At 34.5% G+C, this 16,677-nt stretch overlaps 1 protein-coding gene across 8 annotated transcripts in view; it reads left to right on the top strand.

Moving 5' to 3' along the window:
- The first annotated feature begins 8,417 nt into the window (after positions 1 to 8,417).
- LOC127737235 (P2R1A-PPP2R2A-interacting phosphatase regulator 1-like) overlaps positions 8,418 to 16,677 on the top strand; it is a 50,880-nt gene continuing 42,620 nt past the window's right edge. For all 8 annotated transcript variants that reach the window (XM_052247781.1, XM_052247775.1, XM_052247776.1 and 5 more), the window contains exon 1: positions 8,418 to 8,909. In XM_052247781.1, the coding sequence (XP_052103741.1) occupies positions 8,755 to 8,909 (155 nt within the window). In that variant the 5' untranslated portion in view covers positions 8,418 to 8,754. The remainder of the gene's footprint in view (positions 8,910 to 16,677) is intronic.

Genomic DNA, 16,677 nt, shown 5'->3' with positions numbered 1-16,677 from the left:
AAGTGTTATAGTCTGAACAAACTGCTGCATGTAACTCTCTTTCAGAGTTGATTTCACATAGCGTCAGTCTGAACAAACTGCTGCATGTAACTCCCTTTCAAAGTTGATTTTGCAAAGCGTTGTATAGTCTATACAAACTGCTGCATGTAACTCCCTTTCAGAGGTAATTTCACAAAGGGTTATAGTCTGAACAAACTACTGCATGTAACTCCCTGTCAGAGGTAATTTCACAAAGGGTTATATAGTCTGAACAAACTGCTGCATGTAACTCCCTTTCAGAGGTAATTTCACAAAGGGTTATAGTCTGAAGAAACTACTGCATGAAACTCCCTTTCAGAGGTAATTTCACAAAGCGTTATATAGTTTGAACGAACTGCTGCATGTAACTCCCTTTCAGAGGTGATTTCACAAAGTGTTATATAGTCTGAACAAACAACCTGATGTAACTCCCTTTCAGAAGTGATTTCACAAAGCGTTATATAGTCTGAACAAACAACTTGATGTAACTCCCTTTCAGAGGTGATTTCACAAAGCATTATATAGTTTGAACAAACAACTTGATGTAACTCCCTTTCAGAGGTGATTTCACAAAACGTTATATAGTCTGAACAAACTGCTGCATGTTACTTCCTTTCAGAGGTGATTTTACATATCTTTACAGCCTGAACAAACTACTTGATGTAACTCCCTTTCAGAGGTGATTTCACAAAGCGTTATAGTCTGAACAAACTGCTGTATGTAACTCCCTTTCAGAGGTGATTTCACAAAACGTTACAGTCTGAACAAACTGCTGCATGTAACTCCCTTTCAGAGGTGTTTTCACAAAGCGTTTTATAGTCTGAACAAACAACTTGATGTAACTCCCTTTCAGAGGTGATTTCACAAAGCGTTATATAGGCTGAACAAATAACTTTATGTAACTCCCTTTCAGAGATGATTTCACAAAGCGTTATATAGCCTGAACAAACTACTTGATGTAACTCCCTTTCAGAGGTGATTTCACAAAGCGTTATAGTCTGAACAAACTGCTGCATGTAACTCCCTTTCAGAGGTGATTTCACATATCGTTATAGTCTGAACAAACTGCTGCATGTAACTCCCTTTCAGAGGTGATTCACAAAGCGTTAGTCTGAACAAACTACTGGATGTAACTCCCTTTCAGAGGTGATTTCACATAGCGTTATAGTCTGAACAAACTGCTGCATGTAACTCCCTTTCAGGGGTGATTTCACATATCTTTATAGCCTGAACAAACTACTTGATGTAACTCCCTTTCAGAGGTGATTTCACAAAGCGTTATAGTCTGAACAAACTGCTGCATGTAACTCCCTTTCAGAGGTGATTTCACATAGCATATTTGTCTGAACAAACTGCTGCATGTAACACCCTTTCAGAGGTGATTTCACATATCGTTATAGTCTGAACAAACTGCTACATGTAACTCCCTTTCAGAGGTGATTTCACATATCTTTATAGCCTGAACAAACAACTTGATGTAACTCCCTTTCAGAGGTGATTTCACAAAGAGGTACAGTCTGAACAAACTGCTGCATGCAACTCCCTTTCAGAGGTGATTTCACATATCTTTATAGCCTGAACTAACAACTTGATGTAACTCTTTTTCAAAGGTGATTTAACATATGGAAATAGTCTTAACAAACTACTGGATGTAACTCCCTTTCAGAGATGATTTCACATATCTTTATAGCCTGAACACACTACTGATTTCACAAAGCGTTATAGTCTGAACAAACTACTGCATGTAACTTCCTTTCAGAGGTAATTTCATAAAGTGTTATAGCCTGAACAAAATACTGGACATAACTCCCTTTCAGAGGTGATTTCACAAAGCGTTATATAGTCTGAACAAACAACTTGATGTAACTCCCTTTCAGAGGTGATTTCACAAAGCGTTATAGTCTGAACAAACTGCTGCATGTAACTCCCTTTCAGAGGTGATTTCACATATCATTATAGCCTGAACAAACTACTGATTTCACAAAGCGTTATAGTCTGAACAAACTACTGCATGTAACTTCCTTTCAGAGGTGATTTCACAAAGTGTAATAGCCTGAACAAACTGCTAGATGTAACTTCTTTTCAGAGGTGATTTCACAAAGCGTTATACATTTTGTATAGTCTGAACAAACTGCTGCATATAACTTCCTTTCAGAGGTGATTTCACATATCTTTATGACCTGAACAAACTACTTGATGTAACTCCCTTTCAGAAATGATTTCACATATCGTTATAGTCTGAACAAACTGCTGCATGTAACTCCCTTTCAGAGGTGATTCACAAAGCGTTAGTCTGAACAAACTACTGGATGTAACTCCCTTTCAGAGGTTATTTCACATAGCGTTATAGTCTGAACAAACTGCTGCATGTAACTCCCTTTCAGAGGTGATTTCACACATCTTTATAGCCTGAACAAACTACTGATTTCACAAAGCGTTATAGTCTGAACAAACTACTGCATGTAACTTCCTTTCAGAGGTGATTTCACAAAGTGTAATAGCCTGAACAAACTGCTAGATGTAACTTCTTTTCAGAGGTGATTTCACAAAGCGTTATACATTTTGTATAGTCTGAACAAACTGCTGCATATAACTTCTTTTCAGAGGTGATTTCACATATCTTTTTGACCTGAACAAACTACTTAATGTAACTCCCTTTCAGAGATGATTTCACATATCGTTATAGTCTGAACAAACTGCTACATGTTACTCCCTTTCAGAAGTGATTTCACATATCTTTATAGCCTGAACAAACAACTTGATGTAACTCCCTTTCAGAGGTGATTTCACAAAGAGGTACAGTCTGAACAAACTGCTGCATGCAACTCCCTTTCAGAGGTGATTTCACATATCTTTATAGCCTGAACTAACAACTTGATGTAACTCCTTTTCAGAGGTGATTTAACATATGGTTATAGTCTTAACAAACTGCTGCATGTAACTCCCTTTCAGAGGTGATTTCACATATCTTTATAGCCTGAACAAACTACTTGATGTAACTCCCTTTCAGAGGTGATTTCACAAAGCGTTATAGTCTGAACAAACTGCTGCATGTAACTCCCTTTCAGAGGTGATTTCACATAGCATATTTGTCTGAACAAACTGCTGCATGTAACACCCTTTCAGAGGTGATTTCACATATCGTTATAGTCTGAACAAACTGCTGCATGTAACTCCCTTTCAGAGGTGATTCACAAAGCGTTAGTCTGAACAAACTACTGGATGTAACTCCCTTTCAGAGTTTATTTCACATAGCGTGATAGTCTGAACAAACTGCTGCATGTAACTCCCTTTCAGAGGTGATTTCACATATCTTTATAGCCTGAACAAACTACTGATTTTACAAAGCGTTATAGTCTGAACAAACTACTGCATGTTACTTCCTTTCAGAGGTGATTTCACAAAGTGTAATAGCCTGAACAAACTGCTAGATTTAACTTCTTTTCAGAGGTGATTTCACAAAGCGTTATACATTTTGTATAGTCTGAACAAACTGCTGCATATAACTTCCTTTCAGAGATGATTTCACATATCGTTATAGTCTGAACAAACTGCTACATGTAACTCCCTTTCAGAGGTGATTTCACATATCTTTATAGCCTGAACAAACAACTTGATGTAACTCCCTTTCAGAGGTGATTTCACAAAGAGGTACAGTTTGAACAAACTGCTGCATGCAACTCCCTTTCAGAGGTGATTTCACATATCTTTATAGCCTGAACTAACAACTTGATGTAACTCTTTTTCAAATGTGATTTAACATATGGTTATAGTCTTAACAAACTACTGGATGTAACTCCCTTTCAGAGATGATTTCACATATCTTTATAGCCTGAAAACACTACTGATTTCACAAAGCGTTATAGTCTGAACAAACTACTGCATGTAACTTCCTTTCAGAGGTAATTTCATAAAGTGTTATAGCCTGAACAAAATACTGGACATATCTCCCTTTCAGAGGTGATTTCACAAAGCGTTATATAGTCTGAACAAACAACTTGATGTAATCCCTTTCAGAGGTGATTTCACAAAGCGTTATAGTCTGAACAAACTGCTGCATGTAACTCCCTTTCAGAGGTGATTTCACATATCATTATAGCCTGAACAAACTACTGATTTCACAAAGCGTTATAGTCTGAACAAACTACTGCATGTAACTTCCTTTCAGAGGTGATTTCACAAAGTGTAATAGCCTAAACAAACTGCTAGATGTAACTTCTTTTCAGAGGTGATTTCACAAAGCGTTATACATTTTGTATAGTCTGAACAAACTGCTGCATATAACTTCCTTTCAGAGGTGATTTCACATATCTTTATGACCTGAACAAACTACTTGATGTAACTCCCTTTCAGAAATGATTTCACATATCGTTATAGTCTGAACAAACTGCTGCATGTAACTCCCTTTCAGAGGTGATTCACAAAGCGTTAGTCTGAACAAACTACTGGATGTAACTCCCTTTCAGAGGTTATTTCACATAGCGTTATAGTCTGAACAAACTGCTGCATGTAACTCCCTTTCAGAGGTGATTTCACATATCTTTATAGCCTGAACAAACTACTGATTTCACAAAGCGTTATAGTCTGAACAAACTACTGCATGTAACTTCCTTTCAGAGGTGATTTCACAAAGTGTAATAGCCTGAACAAACTGCTAGATGTAACTTCTTTTCAGAGGTGATTTCACAAAGCGTTATACATTTTGTATAGTCTGAACAAACTGCTGCATATAACTTCCTTTCAGAGGTGATTTCACATATCTTTTTGACCTGAACAAACTACTTAATGTAACTCCCTTTCAGAGATGATTTCACATATCGTTATAGTCTGAACAAACTGCTACATGTTACTCCCTTTCAGAAGTGATTTCACATATCTTTATAGCCTGAACAAACAACTTGATGTAACTCCCTTTCAGAGGTGATTTCACAAAGAGGTACAGTCTGAACAAACTGCTGCATGCAACTCCCTTTCAGAGGTGATTTCACATATCTTTATAGCCTGAACTAACAACTTGATGTAACTCCTTTTCAGAGGTGATTTAACATATGGTTATAGTCTTAACAAACTACTGGATGTAACTCCCTTTCAGAGATGATTTCACATATCTTTATAGCCTGAACACACTACTGATTTCACAAAGCGTTATAGTCTGAACAAACTACTGCATGTAACTTCCTTTCAGAGGTAATTTCACAAAGTGTTATAGCCTGAACAAAATACTGGACATAACTTGACTCCCTTTCAGAGGTGATTTCACATAGCGTTATAGTCTGAACAAACTACAGCATGTAACTCCCTTTCAGAGGTGATTTCACAAAGTGTTAGTCTGAACAAACTAGCCTCTACTGGATGTATATCCCTTTCAGAGGTGATTTCACAAATCATTATAGCCTGAACAAACTACTGGATACAACTCCCTTTCAGAGTTGATTTCACAAAGTGTTATACTAGTAGTCTGAACAAAGTAACTCCCTTTCAGAGGTGATTTCACAAAGGGTTATAGTCTGAACAAACTACTGGATCTAACTCCCTTTCAGAGGAGATTTCACATAGCGTTATAGTCTGAACAAACTGCTGCATGTAACTCCCTTTCAGAGGTGATTTCACAAAGCGTTATAGCCTGAACAAACTACTGGACATAACTCCCTTTCAGAGGTGATTTCACATATCTTTATAGCCTGAACAAACTACTTGATTTAACTCCCTTTCAGAGGTGATTTCACAAAGCGTTATAGTCTGAACAAAGTACTGGATGTAACTCCCTTTCAGAGGTGATTTCACATATCGTTATAGTCTGAACAAACTACTGGATACTTTTACTGGCATGAAAATACGGATTTTGTGTTATTAAAATTTGCTGTTACAAAACATGCAAAATTTTGGAAATTATTTAAAATTAAGGAATATATCTCCCTCATGCAAAGCTCTGATTCCTTGTCCGGCTTTGGCTATAATTTTTTGTCCATTTTGGTTTATAGCTCCTCATCTTTTTAATAAGCTTTGGATTTTCAAATGTTTTGGCCTCGAGCATCACTGAAAAGACATTGATTGTCGAAATGCGCATCTGGTGCAGAAAAATTGGTACCGTTTATGTTATTAATCTATTTGATACTTATTCAGACGATACTGTCTTGTTTGCCAAGTCACCCGAACTTCTTCAACATTTATTTGACAATCTATCCAGATTTTGTCGAAAACGGAGCACAGCATTTAACACTGATAAAACTAAAGTTGTTGTGTTCAGAAATGGATGACAACCTGTAGATAATCGTTTCGTATATAACAAGAGTGCACACGCTGACATGTTCCGCCTGCTTTTACTGGCCGTTGATTTTATGTTGATAGTTCTAAATATAAAGTGATACTACAAGTATCACATAAACTTAACATGATCAAAGAAAATGAGGTCAAGGTCAGATTAACCAAGCCAGAAATACATGAACACCTTACAATCATTCCATACACCAAATATAGTTGACCTATTGCTTATAGTATACAAGAAACCAAACCATGAAAACCTTTGACCAATGATCCATGAAAATGAGATTACGGTCAGATGAATCCTGCCAGAAAGAAATGTACACCTCACAATCATTCCATGCGTTAAATATGGTTGACCTTTTGCATATAGTATCTAAGAAACAAACTTAACCAGGAAAACTCAACATTGACCAATGAATCATGAAAATGAGGTCAAGGTCAGATGATAACTGCCAGACAGACATATACACTTTACAATCATTCCATACACAAAATATAGTTGAACCATTGCTTATAGTTTAAGAAACACAGACCAAAACACAAAAAAAATTAACATTGAGCAATGAACCGTGAAAATGAGGTCAAGGTCAAATAAAACCCGTCAGACTGACATGTACATCGTAAAATATTTCAATACATCAAATACAGTAGACCTATTGCTTATAGTATTAAACTGAGATATGGACTTGACCACGAAAACTTAACCTTGTTCACTGATCCATGAAATGAGGCTTAGGTCAAGTGAAAACTGTTTGACAGGCACGAGGACGGTCCTTGCAAGGTAAGCACATCATCTTTGAGACAACTATCCACCAAAGTTCAAATGAAGTGGATGTAAGCAACTATAGGCAATCATACTCCTTCAACAAGTCTACAAGTCTTTATCGAAATATGGAAAAGGCATGTGACCAGGTGGAATAAGGCTTAAGATGACACAGGAACATGTTCCCAGGATGACTCGAATGCGGAACGTTCAAATACTTTATTAAATATATTCAAAGAAGGCAATGACAGATCTGAAATATACAAGATAATGACATTGTGTAGCAAATAATGTATACTATGTTTAATTACACAATTGCGAATGAATAATAATGCAAAATACAGTTAAATGACAACTCTAAATGTAAACAATTTGTTAATCAATGCAAATGAAAACTGAAATGATAAATACCTTATACTGCTGGTTACGGCTCATAAGTGTTGCTTCTGATCTAACGTATTCCGCATTGACAAAATGATAAGATATAGATAAAAATCACAATATATATAGTCAAAATACAAGGTCAAACTAGCCAGTAACAGATAAAACAACCATAGATGTAGTACATCTATGAAACAACTATTCAGAAAAGTAGTGTGTCCACTGAATAGCCAGTAGTGAGTAAAAATCAAAGACTGAACCATATCATACATAGTTAGATCATTATAATATAAGGGTAAAATAGATATAAATGAAGTACAAAGTTGGAAATATTAAATCAACGTGTTCACAGGTAGAATCGCAGGTGACTCAGCAGTGGCGGATCCAGAACTTTTCATAAGGGGGGACCCGCTGACTGACCTAAAGGGGGGGGGGGGGGGCCGCTCCAGTCATGCTTCAGTGATTCCCTATATAATCAACCAAATTTTTCCCACGAAAGGGGGGTCCGGGCCCTCCAGCCCCCCCCCCCCCCCCCCCCTGGATCTGCCTATGGACTAAGACATTAAGTTTCCAGTGCTTTTGCATGTCCAGTCTAGGTTTTGTGTAACTGCAATACAGTTTTATTATTGAAAGAAAATTTCTAATGTAAGAAACTTCATCTTAACAGACGACAAACCTTTTTACTAATAGTAAAGCTATTACTTGTACTGCTAAATACACAGATATATTCAAGTTACGGAATATTGAAGTTTTTCCGTATAAGTCCAAAATTTATTTACTTCATTTGTAACGCCGACTCTGATTAGTTACGCATATATGATATTTATTTCATTTTTATTATTACCCAGTGTAACAGTTACATGGAAAGAGAATGAACTATAGCATTTAAATAAGCCAATTGTTACAAAATTTCTCTGAAAGCTGTTGACATCTAGCTAAAATAGTGTTTTACGACCAATAATCCTTGACCAATCAGAAACAGGCTTCCATAAGCAGTTTCGGAACAGATGGTTCATGGAACGATATAAATCAAATATGTAGACTAAATTCAGCTCGTTCATACAGCTGGAAGATTTCTCCAACATGTCACAATGCTTGCATCCTCCTTGTCTTTTAGCGAATACCGTGGACTAAGTTACAGCAAATATATAACTATTTTTTGTAAACAAGATACGAATTGAGGATGTCAGGACGTCAAAAATTAATTTTGTGCAAAAATATGACCTTGTTTCTGTTGATTTTACTGTAAATTATTTGTGTATTTTCTTCAAATGTGAATTCATCATTCACAGCATCGTGCATTTGATAAATTAATTACAAGCAATTAAATGAACGTAATGTCTATAGAACGTGAAAATAGTATGGAAGTGGACCTTCCTGTAAGCCATTCACATGGACAAGGAAACACAAACTTAAAGCGGTCAAATAGTGCACCCATGATAAATGTTTTAGTGAACACAACACAAAGTCCACCAGAGATCAGGTTATTAATCATTTTTGGTTTTCCTACTTGTATTTCCTGAAAATATTTAATTAGCCTAGGAATGCTACATGTATTTTGAAGATGAATTCATAAATATTATCATAAACTATAATATAGTTTCAGAGAAAACATATAGTCTAAGATAAATAATATGTCAAGGACTCAAGGTAGTACTTGATGAGCTCCTAAAGGTTATTGGTGCATGTTTTTTGTATTTATCACAAATTTTGGTATTCAGATATACAGATTTGGGGGAAATGATGTTTAAGAAAAAATCCCAAAATGCCATTGTGTAAAGCATCTTTGCAACACTATCATGTTTTATATCCTGAGCCATTATCAAAAGATTGTATAAGACCTTTTACTATCATGACTATATATATCTATGGCAGTCGATAAAACCCTTTCTAGCTGTTCATTATGCATGTATTATGCTTAGTACAAATGTATCTTGCAATCAAAACCACAAAATGATCAGTAGGACAAGATCTAGTCCAAATTATTATGATTTGAAAGTCTAGTTTAAGTTTTTTCTGTGACCCTTTCCTGTTACAATCTGGCGGCCATTTACATGGTTCATTGATTAATGTTAATATATAAGTTTCCATGGTCAGTAGGGGTACTACTTGTACAAGTAATTTTTATTTACTTGAAGAAGTAATATTAATATACTTATATAAGTAAATTTGTAGGATACTTATACAAGTGAATTTTATTTACTTGTATAGGTAAAAAAAAAATTGGCTTAGTTATGTCCCTTAGACATTCAGATTTTTTTACTTATATAAGTGAAAAAGTCATCCTATCTTCTTTTCTTGAATTCTTAGGATTTCTTTGCTTTAATAGAATTTTAAATTGTCTGCCCTTTGCAGTTGTCTTTACTAATTATTTAAGTGTAATTTTATGGACAATGGATATCCCATTTGTCTGTTATCTTCAGAACACTGCTCATTTACAAGCCCCTAAGGAGCAATTTTTGAAGGCCTTGCACAAATACTTAAGATCTTTGCGCAATCAGTTTCTTTGTTGAATTAATGAGATGAAACATTGAACTCTAATAAAAAATTATGAGCTAACCTGGGAAAAATCATTAAAGGCATGTTTTTACATCTCAAAACTTGAGAATTTTTGTGGGATTGTAAATATAATTCACTTATACAAGTGAATTTTTGAGAAAATTCAGGGGAGATTATTCAAACATTATAATTAACTTATACAGGTATATTTTTTTTACTTCTTCAAGTAAATAAGGATTAGTTGTACAAGTAGTACCCCTGACTGATGGTATTGTCCATTTATCAGATACTAGAAGCAATTGGTCAACTATATATGATGTGTATGGAATAATTGGAAGATGTACATTGTACATGTCTCTCTGGTAGGGTTCATCTGACCTTGATCTTATTTTCATGGTTCTTTTGTTAATGTTACTATAAGTTTTCAGGGTTATCCCTATTTCTCAGGTACTACATGTATAATTTATAAGCAATAGGTTAACTATTGGGTATATGCAATAATTGCATGGTGTAAATGTTGTCTGACCTTGACAATGGGAAACTGCATAATACTGCAACCCAACAACATAATCAATTATAAAACATCTAACATACCATGGATTTTTCTAGCATTCCACAGGGTCTGATATTCACCTAAACTATCTCAAAATTTCAAATGGAAATAAATCTGGTAGTTAACCTTGCCAAAATTAAACTACGCTCTTTCTTTAATGGGGAAAAGGGCAGTAAATCCTTATCAGATGTGTGCTTTAAGACTACTACATGTATCATGACTATCTACAGTGTTGATATTCCATAACCTGTTAGCTACATCCATTTGATATATCTTCAGTACCATCAACAGTGGATATTTCCTAACCTGTTAGCTATAATGTAAATTCATTTGATATATCTTTAGTACTATCTACAATGTGGATATTTCCTAACCTGTTAGCTACATCCAATTAATATATCTTTAGCATGCATGTTTAGTACCATCTACAGTGTGGATATTTCCTAACCATCCTACATCCATTTGATATATATTTTTATCATATATTTAGTACTTGTTATTGCGATTTTGAATATTTGATAAAGATGGAAACTCCAGACCTCTATGGCATTCCCTGTATCACACCTCCTGTATCTTAACCCTGTATCACACCTCTTTTGGATCATCTCGAGACTGTTTTTGGAAGTCCGCAGTGGTTATTCACTTGAAATTTCAGCAGACGCCAATGTGGGATACATGTATGTTAAACCTCTTGCTGCCGTGGGACACGTGCCCATTAATAAATTATGCAAGCACTTGTTTATCACTGCATCTCTTTCAAATAAAACTTCGAAGATTACGTAGTGTAATCTTTTTCTTCAATAGGTCTCCAATGTAACATTATCAAGGATAGACAAGGCATGACGTCATATATCGAATAACGTCAAAGTTAGTAGATATAAGAAGATGTGGTATGAGTGCCAATGAGACAACTCTCCATCCAAGTCAAAATTTATAAAAGTAAACCATTATAGGTCACAGTACTGTCTTCAACACGGAGCCTTGGCTCACACTGAACAGTAAGCTATCAAGGGCCCCAAAAAATTACTAGTGTAAAACCATTCAAACGGGAAAACCAACGGTCTAATCTATATAAAAAACGAGACATACATGTATGACGTCCAGTTGCTGTATTTCCTGGCATGCTTTGATATGGAACCACATTTAATTAGCGACTACAACAAGTTTAAGACACAGTCCGCGAACAGTGGAAATGGGAGAAGAACAGAATTTACTTCAGCCATACCTGAAGGTTGCATTTCTGTAAATATTGAAAATGCAATTTCCCATTGGAATTCCTTTTACGGTTAAAACTGTACCACTTTGACTATGAAGTTTTGAAAAAAATCATATCCTAGAATGGAAAGTTCATATGCACTACAATTTTTTTCAAAGGTCAAAATATAGGGCTGTGCTGCATATTTTCATTGTTTATTTGCCCCGAACTTCTAAGAGTTTAAACTAACACTAAATTGCTTAACTATCCCTACTTTGACTGTAGGATTACCACAGATTTCAGTATAAACAATATGCATATGTATATTTACTGGTAACATTCCCAAGTTATGTCTCTACGAGATGAAACCTAGAGAACATAACTGGGAACCAGTATGTAAACAAAATTAATTATCTATGAATATTCTATATCTCCCCAAAAGCGGCGTGGTTTGAGAAACAGCTGTATTTACAAAATGCAACCTATACAAACATTTATTCCAATAGAAAACTCTCTGAAAACACTTTTTCTCACATTAAAACTTATTTATGAGAATTATAGCCTTATAAAAATCACTGCATAAACTCTAAGTTTTCTTTTACCGTACATTTTATACCCCCTCCCCCGTTTCATTTTTTTAAAGAATTTGAAAACAAGACTTAAATTATTGCCAGCTTACCCTATTTGCATGTTTTCTGACATGAAATGCCTAGAACCTGTTTAAAACTGTTCTCATAACATATTGAAAGCATTTCAGAATAAACAGGCTATTATTTGAACTTGGAATTATTTTTAATTATGGAATTTGCATAATTTCTTGTGCTTGAAATTTTTAATGAATTCCATGTTTATTCTGTATTATAATGTTTTGAGCGGTGCATAACACTTTCCACACAATGTATTTTGTATAGATAGTGTTGTGCGCGGCACAGTACATTCTATTGAAAATGTGCTATATTCTTTGTAATAAAAAGTGTTGTGCGCCGCACAGAACATTAAAATACAGAATAAGCATAAAATTTATTAAAAATCTCAAACACAAGAAATTATACAAATTTCATAATTAAAAATAATTCCAAGTTCAAATAATAGCCTGTTAATACTATAAATGTAATGTTTAGCAGTCAATCATTCCAACATTCAAGATTATATAAAGTATCCAATCATGCCTGTGTCTCCAGTCCACATTTTACTGTATGCCTATTTGTTAATGAAAGTTCATAAATTCTGCCTCAAATGGTCAGTTTAGAATTCTTGTCACAACAGTATCATCTCTAACCATATATCTGACATAATTTAGCTAATATATGAGCTAGAAGTGTTAAAACAAAGCCATATTTGCAATAGTTGTATGTATGCAGATACCAGTCTGATGTATAAATTCACTTTAAATTTAATAGAAATAACTGCTAACATCTGAGTTTTGCATAACTTCCAAGCACAGTTATTGTTTTCTATATAAAGACCTTTAAAATCATAAAATCATAGCATTAACAAGTTAAATTATTTGTTTTATGACCCAGGGGTAGGCAATTTTCTCTTTTTTTTGCCCCTGGGCCTCAAATTTCCTAAATTATTCTGCTGTTTCTAGCAATATAGAATATTTAGTACATATTCAGGATAGAACACACTATTGTAAGTTTTGTTGAGATATTTTTGAATTTCTAGCTTGTATTTTTTATGCCGCTGTGACAAAAAAGCAGATTTAGGCGTTACAGCTTACTTTTGGGTTATCGACAGGACAAAAACACCCCACCAATAATATTCAGGAAGGATCTATGAGTTTCAATGACTGCGAAGAGTAAATATAAGTACTTCTAAACAATTTAACTTACAAATATGCATATATTATGAATTTATTTTGCATTCAGGGCTTTAAGTAAACTATGCATAATGTAAACTGTGAATTTATGCTGAGTCATCACAGTTAAGGCCCAGGATTTTTTCAATCTTCATGAAATATTTATAAAACTTCATATTTGAGTTAATTTCTTTAAAATCTGTGAGATAAACCAAATTTGGTTAAATTCTGTATGTTCTCTTTTTTCACCCAATATAGGTTGCATTTCTGTAAATATTGACAATGCAATTTCCCATAGGAATTATAATTTCCAACGGTTCGATAGTATAGTGGGAAATTACTGTAATAACGGTACTAGTGATTACTATTGATACGGGTACTTCGTATGTGCACGTATATATATACATATCACGTGATATTGATATTTAGCGGGAATATTTTCCCTTGTTGGTCACTTCTAGCCAAGCATCAGACTGGACAACAGTGAAATAAAGTTCATTTTCAATTGTATTGTTATTCTAATTTGTATTTAGTAGGAATTAGATATTTTACTAAAGAGTAACTTAAATTATTACTTATTACATATAGATAGTATATTTACTTTATATACAGTCCAAGTATAACTCTCGAGACGGTCTTCCGAGCATTTGGGTTTGGACACAGGTTTCCCACATTTTCCACTTTATTTAAAATGTAGTCTTTTGACTGCAGTTTAAATGGAGTTTGACCGAGGTGACTCGTTTTTGTTGGTTTTTCCTGGCCGGCGGGATCGTTGATGACAGAGCAAAATATTTTTGAACACAATTTACTAATTATTCTATTGAACTCTTTAATGAAAGTGAATTTATTGTGCATTGATACTTATGCTTTATGTATACTGTGTTTATCAATTATATTTAAATTAATAAAATATGGGGTCCACCAGTATTGCTGGGCTATCGGCTATATATAGTATTTAGTATTTATTGAGATGCCTAGAAATAGTTATTAGTAAAGTTGATACCTCCTTTTACGGTTAAAACTGTACCACTTTTACTATGAAGATTTGAAAAAAATCATATCCTAGAATGGAAAGTTCATATGCACTACAATTTTTTTCAAAGGTCAAAATATAGGGCTTTGCAGCATATTTTCAATGTTTATATGCCCCGAACTTCTAAGAGTTTAAACTAACACTAAATTGCTTAACTATCCCTACCTTGACTGTAGGATTACCACAGATTTCAGTATAATCAATATGCATATGTATATTTACTGGTAACATATCCAAGTTATGTCTCTACGAGATGAAACATAGAGATCATAACTGGGAACCAGTATGTAAACAAAATTAATTATCTATGAATATTCTATATCTCCCCAAAAGCACCGTGGTTTGAGAAACAGCTGTATTTACAAAGTGCAACCTGAAATCTGTTGATATCGGATTTAGTTTTTTCTGATTGTGTTTGTATAATTTAAAACAAAGAACAAAAACTGATCATCTCAGAGTGAGAAAATTTTTTTTTTCCCCTCTCATTTCTCTGTCCGCGGACTGTGTCATAACACATGTAGCATTTCAAATTCTAGACAAATTGGCGCCAGGACAATTCTGCATCTGTGAGCCTGATTGCAATATATATCTATGTTTTTGATTTCATTGAATAGTACAGACTTAAAAAATTTAGATAGTAAAATGGTGTTCAAGATATCAATGGTTTTGATGCTCTATTCATTAAGGTTCAACTGTTGATGCTGTGTTTTTGTTCATGTCAGTACAATACAGTGTTTTTGGTCATGTCAGAACATTACAGGGTTTTGGTCATGTCAGTACATTAAAGTGTTTATGTTCATGTCAGTACATTACAGTGTTTATATTCATGTCAGTACATTACAGTGTATATGTTCATGTCAGTACATTACAATGTTTTTGTTCATGTCAGTCCATGACAGTGTTTATGTTCATGTCAGTCCATGACAGTGTTTATGTTCATGTCAGTACATTACAGTATTTTTGTTCATGTCAGTACATTACAGTGTTTTTGTTCATGTCAGTATGTTTCAGTGTTTTTGTTCATGTCAGTCCATGACAGTGTTTATGTTCATGTCAGTCCATGACAGTGTTTATGTTCATGTCAGTACATTACAGTGTTAATGTTCATGTCAGTATATTACAGTATTTTTTTTCATGTCAGTACATTACAGTGTTTTTGTTCATGTCAGTACATTACAGTGTTTTTGTTCATGTCAGTCCATGACAGTGTTTATGTTCATGTCAGTACATTACAGTATTTTTGTTCATGTCAGTACATTACAGTGTTTTTGTTCATGTCAGTATGTTTCAGTGTTTTTGTTCATGTCAGTCCATGACAGTGTTTATGTTCATGTCAGTACATTACAGTGTTTATGTTCATGTCAGTACATTACAGTAATTTTGTTCATGTCAGTACATTAGTGTTTTTGTTCATGTCAGTACATTACAGTGTTTTTGTTCATGTCAGTCCATGACAGTGTTTTTGTTCATGTCAGTCCATGACAGTGTTTATGTTCATGTCAGTACATTACAGTATTTTTGTTCATGTCAGTACATTACAGTATTTTTAGGCAGTTAAGCTGCCTTATGCGAGCACCCTAGATTTGTGTTCTACCCAATAAATGTTGAAATACGTGCCATTGTTATTATCTAGCTGGCTATTATGTTATTTATAACTAATTGGACATTTTTTTAATACTTTTATTTCTGGAATACAAAAAATATGACCAGAAAAACCTTAAATGATCGTGGAACTACCCAAAACTTTTGAAGTTGCACATAGGAAGTAGTGCTCAATAGAAATCCGTACGTAGTTTATTATCCCCTGTGCTTTTGGCTACGATGTCAAAGAACAATTGTATGAAATATTTCATCGCCGAAAATCGGTAATTACAAGTCGTTTATATTTCCCAAATGGCAAAATGGTAATGTGGACAACTCGTCCCCGAGACAAGTCGGACCGAATCCACTCAAACCATCTAAGAAGACAACTTTGACCGTTTGTCAGATTTACTTAGGGTTTCATAAAAATATGAGACTAACAAGTCTAGCGGAGCCATTAATCTTTTGTTTGTGCATTGGGGTCTATTTAGGGGTATTTGGAGGGGCCTCAAGAAGGGAGGGGTTTACTATAGAACCCTATGGGATTTTTATATTTTTAAATTTTCAAATGACTCAGTAGGTGATAGAC

Source organism: Mytilus californianus, unplaced genomic scaffold (genome assembly GCF_021869535.1).
Source record: "Mytilus californianus isolate M0D057914Y unplaced genomic scaffold, xbMytCali1.0.p SCAF_4, whole genome shotgun sequence".
In the NCBI taxonomy this organism is placed as follows: Eukaryota; Metazoa; Mollusca; class Bivalvia; order Mytilida; family Mytilidae; genus Mytilus; species Mytilus californianus.
This window is presented reverse-complemented; position numbering and strand designations above follow the sequence as displayed.